The sequence below is a fragment of the Choloepus didactylus genome, chromosome 3 (genome assembly GCF_015220235.1).
Source record: "Choloepus didactylus isolate mChoDid1 chromosome 3, mChoDid1.pri, whole genome shotgun sequence".
Classification (NCBI taxonomy): Eukaryota; Metazoa; Chordata; class Mammalia; order Pilosa; family Megalonychidae; genus Choloepus; species Choloepus didactylus.
The window spans coordinates 79003802-79018956 of NC_051309.1; the positions used below are offsets into that span (position 1 = coordinate 79003802).

The 15155-nt window shown below is 36.6% G+C and overlaps 1 protein-coding gene across 2 annotated transcripts in view; it reads left to right on the forward strand.

The window, feature by feature from the left end:
- The window catches only part of MTHFD2L (methylenetetrahydrofolate dehydrogenase (NADP+ dependent) 2 like), a 149847-nt gene that overhangs the window by 70071 nt on the left and 64621 nt on the right, over positions 1-15155 (forward strand). For both annotated transcript variants that reach the window (XM_037829974.1, XM_037829973.1), the window contains one exon: positions 8473-8565. In XM_037829974.1, the coding sequence (XP_037685902.1) occupies positions 8473-8565 (93 nt within the window). The remainder of the gene's footprint in view (positions 1-8472; positions 8566-15155) is intronic.

A 15155-nucleotide genomic window follows, 5' to 3' on the forward strand; every position in this document is an offset into this window, starting at 1 on the left:
TTGCTTCCAATTTTTGGCAATTATGAAAAAGCTGCTGTAAACATTGATGTGGGGGTTTTGTGTGGATGTAAGTTTTCAAGTCCTTTGAGTCTGAATCATATGATAAGCCTATTTAGATTCATAAGAAACTGCCAAATTGTCTTCCAAAGTGGTACCATTTTGCGTTCCCACCAGCAATGAATGAGAATTTCTATTGCTCCAATCCTCACCAACATTTGGTATTGTCAGTGTTTTGTGTATATGAGTTTTTTACTTGACTAATTTATTGAATTATCTCATTGTTTATAATAGTATTCAAATTTTGATTTATTTATTAAATAAATTTTAAATTTTTATATATTAATATTTTTAATATTTATTTTATTGCTGTTAGTGAAATTATTGATTCATTTATTTCTTATCCCTGTTTTAGTGATATTTTAATTTAGATCTATAAATTATACCCTAATTACTTTATCTATATTTTATGGGATCTAATATGCAGTACTTTCATTATCAATGTTGCTAGAAATTTTTCAATGTTGTTTTGTATTTTCTTTTTGATCCAAGGATTGTTTAAACTAGTATTTTAAAAAAAATTCTGGGTGAAAGTGTCTTTTTATTTCTGACTTTGTCAATAATTATCACTTTACTGAGTGGTGATCAAATAAAATTATCATATTTCTACTTTTTTGTTTTAGTTTTGGCTACAAAGCCAAAATTACAACCATTTTCAAACAATATCTTCTTTGGGCACATGATACGAAAATGTATTATCTATTTTTAGAGTTTGATATATTGGAATTATATATTGATGTCTTTAATTATATTATTTAAATTTTCTATATTCTTGATCCATTATGGCTTGAGAGAAGTGAATTAAATTAAGATAAAACAATGTATTTCTATTTCTGTATATGTCTCCTATAATTTCTGTTTTATGAATTACATTTTTATTTTATTTGTTGCTTATATATTTATCAGTGTTGTACCCTTATTTCAGTCACCCCTCTTGCATTATAAGTTACTTCTTTGTCCTGTTTAATGTTGAACTTCTCCGTTTTGATCATAAGAGCATCATCCTTTATTCCCCCCCCATGTCACTGCTATTTCTTTAGCTGCCTTTTAAATGTTCAACATTTCTGAATAATTTTGTCTCAGATGTGTCTTATGTGAAGTACAGAATTATATTTTTCTTTATAATTCAATCTGAAAACCTTGTTCTTTTAAATGGATGACTTAGGCAAATTTATATTTATTATTGTGACAAATATATATGATCTTAACTGTCATACATTCTTTTCTCTTTATTGCTTTTATGGTTTTATTTACTTTTTAATTTTTTGGTGTATGATTCTGATATTATCTTAATAATTGTAACTTTGTACAGCAGTCTTAGTTTTCTCTTTCATAAGATTATATCTATTGGTACTCTAATGTAAACAATGATATAAAATATTTCATTTTTGTCTTTGAGCCAATCTCTTTTGCCTCTTATCTGATATTTTTAAATAAAAATTGTTTTCCTTAGTGTTTATGTTGTACTAGTAAATGTTAATATACTTATGTTACTTGGTTGGTCAGCTTTAAACAGTATCTTTTGACTTCTAGGTAGTATATATGAAGCAGTCAGCAAACTCTCTCATCTTTCCTCTTCTCATTCTAAATTTGTTGCTTGCGTTATTTCCTCAGAGTTAGAGCAAATAGCACTTTCATTTTGTCTGTCACTCAATCCTCACACTTTTTTTTTTTTTTTGATTTTATTTTATTGGGATTGTTCACGTACCATACAATTATCCAGATATCCAGAATGCACAGTCAGTTGCCCATGGTACCATCATACAGAGGTGCATCCATCATCACAATTATTTTTTTTCCAATTTTTAGAACATTTTCATTACTCCAGAAAAGAAATAAGCACAAAAAAGAAAACTCAGTTTCTCCCCTACCCCTAACCACCCTCCATTATTGACTCATAGTATTGGTATAGTACATTTGTTACTGTTGATGAAAGAACGTTAAAATACTGTTAACTGTAGTACATGGTTTGCAATAGGTATATATTTTTTCCCTATATACCCCTTGTGCCGGTTTGAATGTATTGTGTCCCCCAAATGCCATTGTCTTTGTAGTCTTGTGGGGAGACGTTTTGGTGCTGGTTAGATTTGCTTGGAATGTGCCCCACCCAGCTGTGGGTGATGATTTTGATGAGATGTTCCCATGGAGGCGTGGCCCCGCCCATTCAGGGTGGGCCTTGATCAGTGGAGCCATATAAATGAGCTGACTCAGAGAGAGGGAACTAAGGGAGTGCAGCTGTGAGTGATGTTTGGAAGAGGAGCAAGCTTGCTAGAGAGGAACGTCCTGGAAGAAGGCCATTTTGAGGCCAGACCTTTGGAGCAGACGCCAGCTGCCTTCCTAGCTAACAGAGGTTTTCTGGACGCTATTGGCCATCCTCCGGTGAAGGTACCCAATTGCTGAGGTGTTACCTTGGACGCTTTGTGGCCTTAAGACTGTAACTGTGTAGCAAAATAAACCCCCGTTTTATAAAAGCCTATCCTTCTCTGGTGTTTTGCATTCTGCAGCATTAGCAAACTAGAACACCCCTCTATTATTAGCTTCTAGTTATAGTGTCATACATTTGTTGTAGTTCATGAAAGAGATGTCTAATATTTGTACAGTTAATTACAGACATTGTCCACCACAAGATTCACTGTTTTATATATTCCCATCTTTTAACCTCCAACTTTCCTTCTGGTGACATACATGACTCTAAGCTTCCCCTTTCTACCACATTCACACACCATTCAGCACTGTTAGTTATTCTCACAATAATGTGCTACTGTCACTTCTGTCTACTTCCAAACACTTAGGTTCAACCTAGTTGAACACTCAGCTCATAATAAACAACAGCTCTCCATTCCTTAGCCTCATTCTATATCCTGTTAACTTATATTTCATGTCTATGTGTTTACATATAATAATTAGTTCATATCAGTGAGACCATGCAATATTTGTCCTTATGTGACTGACTTATTTCACTCAATATAGTGCCCTCAAGGTTTCTTCATCAACCCATTTTTTTAAAGATGATTTTGTTTACCCACCATACTTTCCATCCTAAGTAAACAATCGATGGTTCCCTGTATAGTTACATATTTATGTATTCACCACCATCACCATTATCTATATGAGGACATCTCCATTTCTTCCATAAAGAAGGAGGAAGAGTCAAAGAAGGTAGAGAGACAAAAGAAAAAGAAAAAGAAAGAAAGAAAGAAAGAAAGAAAGAAGCATGACAGCTAAAAAGCAATGAAAGGAAGGACAGAATTAAACTAAAGTATAATAAAAGAGTCAGACAGCATCACCGGTGCCAAGAGTCCCACATACCCCTCCTTATGTCCCATCTTATAGGCATTTAGCATTGGTATATTGCCTTTGGTACATTAAAGGAAGCATAATACAATGTTTCTGTTAGCTATAGTCTCTAGTTTGCATTGATTGTATTTTTTCCCCAATACTACCCTATTTTTAACACCTTGCAAAGTTGACATTCATTTATTCTCCCTCATGTAAAAACAAATTTGTATGGTACCTCAATTGTTGAGCACTCTAGGTTTCACTGAGTTATACAGTCCCAGTCTTTATCTTTCCTCTTTCCTTCTGGTGTCCCACGTGCTCCTAACTTTCCTTTTTCAACCATACTCACAGTTATCTTTGTTTGGTGTACGTATATTGCTGTGCTACCATCACCCAAAATTGTGTTCCAAACCTCTCACTCCTGTCTTTTCCTATCTGTCTGTAGTGATCCCTTTAGTATTTCCTATAGAGCAGGTATCTTGTTCACAAATTCTCTCATTGTCTGTTTGTCAGAGAATATTTTGAACTCTCCCTCATATTTGAAGGACAGTTTTGCCGGATATAGGATTCTTGGTTGGCAGTTTTTCTCTTTCAGTATCTTAAATATATCACACCGCTTCCTTCTTGCCACCATGGTTTCTACTGAGAGATCCGCACATAGTCTTATCAAGCTTCTTTGTATGTGATGGATCCCTTTCTCTTGCTGCTTTCAGGATTCTTTCTTTGTCTTTGATGATTGATAATCTGATTATTAAGTGTCTTGGCGTAGGTCTATTCAGATCTATTCTGTTTGGGGTAATTTTATGTCTTTCATAAGAGATGGGAAGTTTTCATTGATTATTTCCTCTATTATTGCTTCTGCCCCCTTTCCCTTCTCTTCTCCATCTGGGATACCCATGACACGTTATTCATGAGTTTCATGTTGTCATTCAATTCCCTGAGATTTGCTTGTAATTTTCTATTCTTTTCCTTATCTGTTCTTTTGTGTGTAGGATTTCAGGTGTCTTATACTCCAGTTCCTGAGTGTTTTCTTCTGCCTCTTGAGATCTGCTGTTATATGTCTCCACTGTGTTTTCCATCTCTTGTGTTGTGCCTTTCATTTCCATAGATTCTGCCAGTTGTTTTTTCAAACTTTTGATTTCTAACTTATGTTCACCCACTGTTTTCTTTATACCCTTTGTCTCCTTTGTTATATCTTCCCTGAACTCGTTGATTTGGTTTTTGATTTGATTTAGCATACCTCTTTGAAGATCTTTAATAGATTGTTTCATTAAAGTGAAACAATATCTCAACTATATCCTGATTGAGGTGTAAGTTTATTCCTTTGACTGGGCCATATTTTCATTTTTCCTACTGTTGGTTTTAGTTTTCTGTTGTCTAGACATCTGGTTTCTTTGGTTACCGCAATCAGATTTTCCCAGACCAGAACAGGTTCAGATCTCAGAATGGGGTTATATTCAGTTTCAAGTCTCCCTGTGGGTGTGTCTTAGAGACTGACTGACTTTGCTGTGAAGTCTCTAGCCTCTGTGCTTTTCCTAATCTGCCCAGCAGGTGGCACCTGCCACCCTGTCACTCCCAACTGGTGTAAGGAGGTGTGGCCCCTTTAGTTCCTGTTTTGGCTGTTTTCCCCCAGGATCTGGGGTCTAGTTCTGAAGGGAAGACTTGTAGTAGAGCTGGGCCCCACCTTCTTCCTATCAGGGAAGAAACCCCCCCACTAGGGAGTTATCTTTTGCCTTTGAATAGCTCTTCTATCTCTCTGACTCTGTTATCTCCACCCGTCTGGCTAAGAGTGCTGCGAACTGAAAATGGCTGTGGCTCTCTCTTCCAAGCCTCTCAGGTTGAAAGAGAGAAAAAGGGACAGAAAGCCCCCTTTTGGAGCCAGTGCATGGCCGCCCAGTTTCACGCATCAGGCAGAGATAACACCTGGTTTTCTGAGCTCCCCTTCGCAGGACAGATGACTCTTCTGGTTCTTTAATGTCGTTCGTCACTAAAAGCCTGTCTGCTTGTTAAGGGTTTGTAGCTTGTTTTCAGCAGTCCACATTTGTTAATTAAAACTCCAGTTGGAGCTCAGCTGAGCTATAATCACTCGCTCGGAAAGTGCTGCTAGTTTCTACCGCAGCGAGGTTTTGCAGCTCAGCCTGCCATGGGGGGAGCGGGCTCTTGCAGGGTTCTGCTACTTGTACTTAACAGATCCTATGCTGCAATCTCAGGCATTCCTCCCAATTCAGGTTGGTGTATGATGTGTGGACGTCACGGTTGTCCCCCAGCAGTTATTCCAGATTATTTACTAGTTGTTCCTTGTTTATTAGTTGTTCCAGGGAACTGACTAAATTCCACTCCTCTATATGCCACTATCTTGCCTCTCCTCACACTTACTTTTTAGTCTTAGTTTTATAATTAAATATATTGAAAACTCTTGAACATTTCTTTTAACGGTTTCCTCAAATATATTTTGATTAATTGAAGTTTGTTTTTTAGCATGTTTCTCAGGATGAATTTATTGGAACGATATTCCCTGAGTTCCAAAACTGTCTGCAGCCTTTAATCTTGGAGGAAGATTTCACTGGATATAAAATGCTTCACTATCATTTTCCTTCACATTAACTTCCTGTAGGTATTGTTCATCGTTTTTTGGTGTTGAATGCAGAAATCTGAATTTTGCCTGGTTGCTATTAGAATTCACTTTTTTAATCTTTAAAATCCAGTGTTAAGTATTGTATGTCAGTTTGGGCTCTTTACATGGATTCAAGTCTTTTTCCCCGAGGTTTTGTAATTAGTAAGTTTTTATTTTAAAAATTTTTGGTATGATATTTAGTCATAATGTTCCATTTTTTATGGCAACATTTTTGTTATATTTATTTGTATGCTGCTAAGTTTTTGTTTTTCTTAATTTTTTTTTATTTTGTCATTTTTTTTCTTGGTTCTACTTTATTTGTTATGTAGCCTTTTGTTTGCTTTTAAAAATTATATAGATTCACTCTTTCTGGGGTATGGTTTCATGAATTTAGGCAAATACATATAATAATGTAACCACCACTAAACCAGAACAGTTCCATTATCCCTCAAAATTCACCTGGGCTGGCCCTTCAGTATCCTTGTATTGATGTGTATCAAATCATTTTTTATTGCTCATTTTTGAATGAGTTGGATTTGCTTGGATCTGATATTTGCAGGATACTTCTGATGTGGGTTGAGGAGGAGAGGCTGGGCAGCCTTCTATTCTTCCTCACCACTTTCACAGAGAATGACTGCTTCCTTTTGCAATGGCTCCTCCATATGCATCTTTGTGTTACTGCCAACTGTGAACTACGCTAGGTCTTCTGACCTTTACTCCCATTCTCTCTGCTAGAAATAAGAGATACATATTTTGCATATTTGGATGATCTCTTCACCTATAGGAAGTGTATTTTTACAGGCATTTTTGGAAATCTGCCTCTGCTGGCCATTTTGTTATTCCCTGGGCTCCTTTGCTCCGTTTCTCCCTTTGTGAATCCACTAACTCTGCTGCTTTTTTGTAGTTCTTACATGTTTTTGGAAGTGGTAGAAAATTTGTCTTCAAGTTTTGCTAAAACTAGAGGTTGTGTAGTTTTTGTTGTTCTTATTTTTATTAACTGTGTAACATTTGCAAGTTACCTAGGAGGAAGAAAGAGATGCTGTTTTACACAGCCATGTTCTGCATGGAAGTCCTTTCTTTAACTGCTTCTCATTACTGCCTTCCACTTATTTCTCTTACTTGTCTTACACATTAAAAGTTGGCATTTCTTAGATTGTCAACCTCTTATTCATACGTTACTTTACTAAAGCATGTATTAAAGGTTCCTTTTATGTCCCAGTCCTCCTCATTTCCTAAACACATAATTTCAAAATTGGTCCATTTTTTCCTGCTATTCTTTTAGCTTGGAATTGCTTACTTCCTGTTCTAGTTTGCTAATGCTGCTGGAATACAAAACATTAGAAATGGACTGGCATTTATAAAGGGGGTTTATTTGGTTACACAGTTATAGTCTTAAGGCCATAAGGTGTCCAAGGTAACACATCAGTAATCAGGTACCTTCACTGGAGGATGGCCAGTGGTGTCCAGAAAACCTCTGTTAGCTGGGAAGGCACGTGAGTGGTGTCTGCTCCAAAGTTCTGGTTTCAAAATGGCTTTTTCCCAGGACGTTCCTCTCTAGGTTGCAGTTCCTCAAAAATGTCGCTCTTAGTTGCACTTGGAGTATTTGTCCTTTCTTAGCTTCTCCGGAGCAAGAGTCTGCTTTCAACAGCCGTCTTCAAACTGTCTCTCATCTGCAGCTCCTGTGCTTTCTTCAAAGTGTCCCTCTTGGCTGTAGTTCCTCTTCAGAAGTTCACTCTCAGCTGCACTGAGTTCCTTCTGTTATGTCAGCTCATTTATATGGCTCCACTGATCAACTTAGACCCACCCTGAATGGGCGGAGCCACACCTCCATGGAAATTATCCAATCAGGGTCATCACCCACAGCTGGGCGGGGCGCATTCCAAAGAGACACTCAAAGAATTACAGTCTAATCAACACTGATAAAGTCTGCCCACACAAGATTACATCAAAGATAATGGCATTTGGGGGACACAATATATTCAAACTGGCACACTTCCCTAATTAATATATTCCTTCTCATGCTCTAAGATCTAAAAAAATATATTGCCTCTTTCGGAAATTTTTCTTGACACCTCTTCCAGGCAGAATTAATCTCCTACCTGTGCTCCTGCAATATTTTATCCAATTTTTAATGCACTTATTTTGTTATTCTCAGTATTTATGTATCTGTCTTTTTATCAAGCCAGTGAGTTCTTCAAGAACAGAGGTCTCATCTTTGTATCCCCTGCTCCTGTGTATTAACTAGTCAAAGAATTTTCATATCCTGGGTTCAGATCCTTTGAGCTTTCTTATGATGATCAGCAATTAGCCCTATATGGCCTCATTTGATTTTCCACTGGTTCAATTGAAAGGTACAATATTTTGGGTTATCTATATTTCCTTATCTAGCTTTTGCTCTCAAAGTGGTTTTATCACTTCAAAGCAACTTTTCTACTCTTAGGAAGTAACTTAAACTCCTCTAGATAGTTCATAAAATTTGAAAAATCTCAGTAATCATTAATGTAAGTTCTTCTGCATTCCAGGTGATGCAACTGTGACAATAACTCACAGATATACTCCCAAAGAACAAATGAAGATCCATACTCAGCTGGCAGATGTTATCATAGTAGCTGCAGGTAAGTCCTTAGTGGATTTTATTTGGAAGGTCATCAGCAGGGTATTTCCTGCCCTAATTGCTTACAGGTTTGAAAGAATAACTTCTTGGGTGAGTTACACATGTATCTGACTCACTTCTATCAACTGGATTCTGTTTCTTGGCAACCATCATATTGATCCATTGTGCCTATGTTAGCATTTGTCAATTCATTATGGAAAATTCAGACTGCCTTTGAGATGACAGAATAAGATAATTACTTTAACAGACATGACTAAGTATCATTTATGGAAAGAGGTCAATGTGGGTCAATAATGTATTGTGGCTTTGGGGGGAAAATGAAACAAATGTACCCTTAAGTTACATTAAAGAAAATATAGTGTCAAGGTAAGGGGAAGAGATAGATTTACACCAAGACTGAAGAATCATGTTCTGGAGTTTAAACTTTAAGAGGAAAGTTGATGGACTGGATGATGTCCAAAGGAGAGCATGTAAGATGATAAAATTTCCAAAAACGATGACACATGAGGTGTGGTTTAATGAACTGAGGATGTTTGGTATGGAAGAAAGAAAGTATGACTTAAAGAGGATACAGCAGATTTTTTTTTAACATGAAAAAAAATACTATATAATAATCAGAGCTGCCTGAAAATGACCAGTTCTAGGGATGCTGAGTTCCTTATCTCTGCAGTGATAGGGAAAAAGATAAGAATTTATTTAGAAATGGTAGAGTATTATTTGCCAATTTTTTATTAACTCTTGCCCCTTTGAATGAAAAGAAAATCTCATGCCGTTTTTAAACATTATTATAATAGTTTTACAAATTAAATATTATGTCTAAAAACATGCAAAGAGTTGTGACTTTTTTGAATATGTGTTTGATAGGGAAAGTGTTACATTCCTTTTTTTTTACTCTCTTACCATTTAGGATCATTGTAGAAAATTTTCATATATTGACTAGAGGGTTGGGATCATTAGATTTTAATGTTTCCTCCAGTTCTGAGGTTCTGTTATTCTATATTTTATTGAATCAAAGACATATTAGTTTTATTTGTGTTGTTCTGCAGGGGAGTTAGCAAAAAAGATATTTTAGAACACAGTAAGAGTGGGAGTGTTGAGGGGTTGTATATGGATGATTCACTTATAGGTTTTTGAAAGTTTATTATATAATTCTGAGTTTTACTAAAAATGAATACTTTTGGGTAATAAGGTGGGTAATACATTCATTCATTCATTTATTCAATAACATTCAACTCATTATGCATCAGGATTTAAGTTCTAGGGAAGCAGCAGTGAATAAAAATGATAAAATCCTAGTTCTTATAGATATTATAATTTGGTGGGAGAGGTAGCAAATAAACAAGTAGTACAATATATCAGATAGTGATAAGTGCATAATGAAAAATAAAATTTCATGAGGTGAACACAGGGTATTGTTTTAGATAGATTGGGTGGCAAATATCTTTCCAGGGAGGTGACTTTTGATTAAAGTCATTTTCCTGGACGTTCTTCATTTGCCCACCAGATCCAGTCTCTGTCCTTCCCTGCCCTGCTCTGGCTCAGGGAGAATGGCTGCTCAGGATTTGGCATCAGCAGAAGATAAGAGGGAGAAGGAGGGAAGGTCAGGTCAGGGCATTTCTTCTCTACTCCCTTCCTACTTTTGCTTCCTTTCCATGTCTGTGTCTGTGTGTCTGTGGCTTCTGCTGGGAAGCCTCTCCTCCATGGCCTGGCTTTTACTGGGCTATAATAACACTGTTTCCCCCCCCTGCCCCTTCAGACTTAGGGATGGTACAGGCTTCCTGCTGTATCTGATCTCTAAGTGCCTCAGCATCCCTTGTTCTTCTGTTAACCCTGACCATTCCTCTGGAAAAGTCCCTTCATTAGCATCTCTTCACTTCATGCATCTGAGGCAAATTTTGTTTCCTGCCAGGGCCTGACTGATACAGACCTACATATAGTGATGAGTAAATCAAGGCAGTATCTCAGGGGAAGAGCTTTCCAAGCAGAGGGAATAGCAAACACAGAAGTCCTTAGGGAGAAGCATGCCTGCTGTGTTCCAATTTTAATTAAATACAAATTATGGGGAGACTGGTAAGAAATGATGTTGGAAAGGTAGCCAGGGCTAGCTCACGTAGGTCTTTGTAGGCTACACTGAGGACTTTGATATATGAGAGCAGGAAATTGACATAGTTTAACTTGCGTTTTTAAAAGATCACTCAGGCTGTGTCGAGGAGAATTGACTCTAGAGTGGCAAGAGAGGAAACAGAACAGTTATTGCACTTTCATTTGGTAGATGTAGATTTTTCCTATTTTTTTTTTTATAGTAAAAGATATAAAATAATCCTCCCCTTTATTTCTGCCTTTCCTCTTACCACATAGTATTTCTGTATTTCAGAGACAGTTGCCTCTTCTTGCTTTATCCAAGGCTTGAATGAGAACCCTTTTTTCATTTTGCTTATCAATTAGATGCTATTGTTAATTTCTAGACTTTAAACCTGAATTACAGAGTATTTACAGACTAGGAAGGGAAAGTACAAGAAAGTACTAGAAGATAGTAAGTTTGATTAAGGGAATAAAGATAGTTTAAATTAGTTTCAACCAAATTTAATTTAATTACCTATTCTTATATAGGACCTCTTTGGGAAACTTGAATATATGACAGTGAATCCAGCAGTAGTGATTTCCTTCCTCATAGAGTGAAAATAGAAATGTTTCCTTTTCCAGAGATCATCAGTAAGCTGGTACAGTTTTGCTGAGAAATTATATTCAGATGATATCAAATGGAAATTTTTGAGCTGTATTGACAGAAGTAAGACAAATGCTTAGGAAGGCAATGAACTTTTTCCTACCACAGATCAGCATGAGGTAAAATACTGTGGTAGCAACTGATAAATTCACAGCAGACAAACATTATATTGACTTCTTTTTAGAAACACTTGGATTCACAAACAAGACTCAGCTTTTGGTGAATAAAGAGGAATTTGAGTGGTCATCCTTGTCCATCTCTAATTTCAGACAGAATGGAATTTGCATTATTTTTTAAAGGTTCTCCTTGATCCTACTATTAAGAACTTACAAAGAATATTTCACAGTTGCCTTTAGTTCCCACTTACCAATTATAATATTGAATGAATGGTTTCTTCTACTGGAGCAAAATCCCTCAGTATGCTTTCATGATTATGTTTTGTTTACTTATGAGAAATGGCAAATGAGCCATCACAATCCTCTTGCAAGAACCACAGACATTCTTCTGTGACTGAATCAACTTTTATGTCACAAGTTATGCCAGCTCATCCTTGAGTTTCTCTTATAGACTCAAGGTGTCTTTCTTTGTAATGGCCTAAATCAGCACCGAGTACAGGTGTTAAAAAAAAAAGAAAGATGGGAAAGGAAAAGAAAAAGGAAAGGAATAGGAAGAGAAGGGAAGGGAAGGATTAAGCTTCATAAAAGTAACAAAATGGGAGCCGGGAGGTACTCAAGCCCCTAGGTGTGGGGACAGTTGACTGCAGCCACCCCACAGGGTCTCTTCTCACCACCAGAGGGCACCAGTCAGGTGCTCAGCAGTTTAGACATGGCCGAGTTGGCCGCACACCTTCCTAATCCTGGCCTGAAGACATTTTCAGAGAAGACAGAGGGAACCGGCCCTATTGCTTGCCTCATATTCCAGCTCAGACATTTCTGACTTGATATAAAGATGTGCTGAATGCTGGAAGACAGCCCTGTATATAGTGCTGCAGATATCCTATAGAATGAAATACTTGGTCAATGGAAAATTTCGTGAAAGAAAATTGAGAACTGTACAAGTAATAACTAGAGATTGCTATATATCCACCTTTCTTCAGTAATCACCTAGAGAATTTAATGATAAAAATACATGGATATTGATAAATTACAATGAAATTGTAAAGCATGGGTTAATATAAAAAAGGCATTGCATGTGACCAGACAATATGAATAAAGTATTACTAAAATGACCACATCATGCATTATGTGTGGGAAATAAACATGTGCAATTAACAGTGGGTATTAAAGAAAGAGATAGTGATCTAATGGCACAGGTAGCTGGAACAGGGAGTGCTAGATCCCTGTCATAACTAGAATGTCAGCATATATGGAAACAGTCTCATCTAGGAGAAATCAGGAAGAGTAGAAAGAGGAAGAGTGTATAATGTGTCAGAAAGACTGATAATGTCTGAGAGATGACAGTGAAGAATGTACTGATGAAATCTAAAAATAAAAGAGGAAACTTCATGTAAATCTCACAAAGATCATGGGGCATGAATAAAATTGGCTTATGTCAATCCTACTTTCAACCTCACCAATTTCTCAAATTCCCATAGTATTAAAATCTTATAAGTTTAATTATGTACCACTTACCTTTTAATTATCTCCCTCAAAATTAGGATTTAGGGTAAGATAGAAGCTCAAACCTGAAAAATCAGACTCAGTCAAAGCATACAATTGTAAGTAAAAAGCTTCAAGTTCCTACTCAAATTCACAGAGAGAATTAATCAGTTTCTATTGTACATTAATGTACCATCGATATTGCACTTAATACCTATGTATAGTTGTCTGTCATCTTACTAGACTACAGCACGGACTGAGACTGGATTTTTTTTAGCTTGATATCCATGTTCATACAACGTCATAAAGGTCAAATATTCATCCATAAAAGAGTAGTTAAGATCACTAAATGGATGAAGGGAGTGATTTGAGTATAACTGTTAAGACTAAGAAATAATGAAAAGTATTTTAAAAGAGTAAAAAGAAAGAACAAAAGTATAAACAGCTGAAAGAAAGGGAATTGTTTAAGGGAAGACTCAATTGGCTTTGTATAAGGCTAATGATAAAGAAAGGAAATGTAGCCAGACTAGGGTACCAATTCTAAGAATAGTTAGAAGATCCTTTGGCTCTTTGATTCTCTTGCTTCAAGAAAGCCAGGAGAAATCCTAAGTTTGTAAAAGTGCTAGGAATTTTCATTACCCAGGCAGGAGAGGCAAGTTATTTTCCAGACATAGTCAAAAATGACCCTCCACCCATCTGAGTAAACTCCATAGAACTCACTTCACTCAGAAGATGGGCTAGTGACTCAACGCCACTTGCACGTTAACCTCTGGATACAGAGTGCCACAGCAGTGAAAGCTGGCATGTTGTTCACTAAGCCATCCCCTCCAGCATGATGAATGAACCTTCACATTTGTAATTCTAGCGTCTCTCTATTGCAACACTTTTAATGATAGACACTGTAATATAAAACAGGATAAATGGGCAATTCAGTGGAGTAATTTGGAATATTCATACTTCCTCGTCGTGAAATACTAAGTGACCAACCAACTTCCTTTCACCACTTTTCCCATCAAATTATCTAATTCTGGATATACATCTATGAAACAGCATCCTGTGTTCTCAATGGGGTTTTCCCTTTGGTAAATTTCCTCCTCCTTGGAGCAAGGTTACTAATTTTCAGGATGCCAGGACACTGAGAAGTTCCCAGGAGTGTGGCCTGTGAACAGTCTATTCCATACAGTTCATGAGACTTGGGAGTGGAAGTTGCTCACTCACAGTCTTGGGTGCTTCTTGAGTGGATGACAGCATATTTCATGGCTTTAGTAATGCTATTGTTCTTCCATATTCTATTGTCATTCTCCAGCTTGTCCCTTTTGGCTAGCCTCTGCTTCTCCATTTGGAGTTTCTTCCCTCCTTCCTAAATTTGTCATTTATGTCAATTTTGTCAATTATTTTCAATGATATAGAGTAGAGAAAAAGAGAGGCTCTAGAGTAAAAATGCTAAGATTTAAATCTCAACTCTGCTACTTACTTTTTATCCTTGGAAGTCAGACATTTATCCAACTTCCCAGCCTTTCTCTCTCTTTCACTACCCTCCATCCCCACCCGTTCCACCCCACATCATCCCTAAGACCTAAGTTACCTGGTGGGCAACTTAGGTAACTCATCCACAAGTGAGCTTTATCAGTGTATGGCAAGGCAGTTTGGGGTAAAGGCTTGACTATTGGATTTTCTTCCCTGATGTCCATAATACATTGTTGATGCCAAAACCAGGGAAACATGGATAGTAGAGAGGAAAATAACCCATTATCCTAACCAAAGAGAACTAGTATTAATAATTTGATGTATGGCCTATAAATTATTTTATATTTATTTGTAAATCCAATTGTCTACACAGTTTGTTTACCCTGTATATACCATGTGTATCCTACTGCTCCACACTCTGCACATTTTTCCTTATAAAAAGCATTCTTCTAAAACATGATATCTAATGACTGTGTAGTGTTCCATGGTATGAGTATACTATAATTTATTTATTCAGTTGACTGTTGGACATTTAGACTGCTTCCAGTTTTTTATTATGAATAATATAGTAAACAACTGTAAGCTTAGTTGTAAATACCTAAGATTATTTGCATAAGGTCCCTACACTATTGCTTACATTGGTCTTGTGTTCTTTATTTCCTTGAGAATGGCTGCTTATATTCTCAAAACCAAAATTAACACTTAAACCTTTGTGTATAACATTTGTATTATTTATAAACCATTCTATAGATAGGCTTATTACCATTACACATCAGTATGCTACAAGGTTTTAGGGATGCA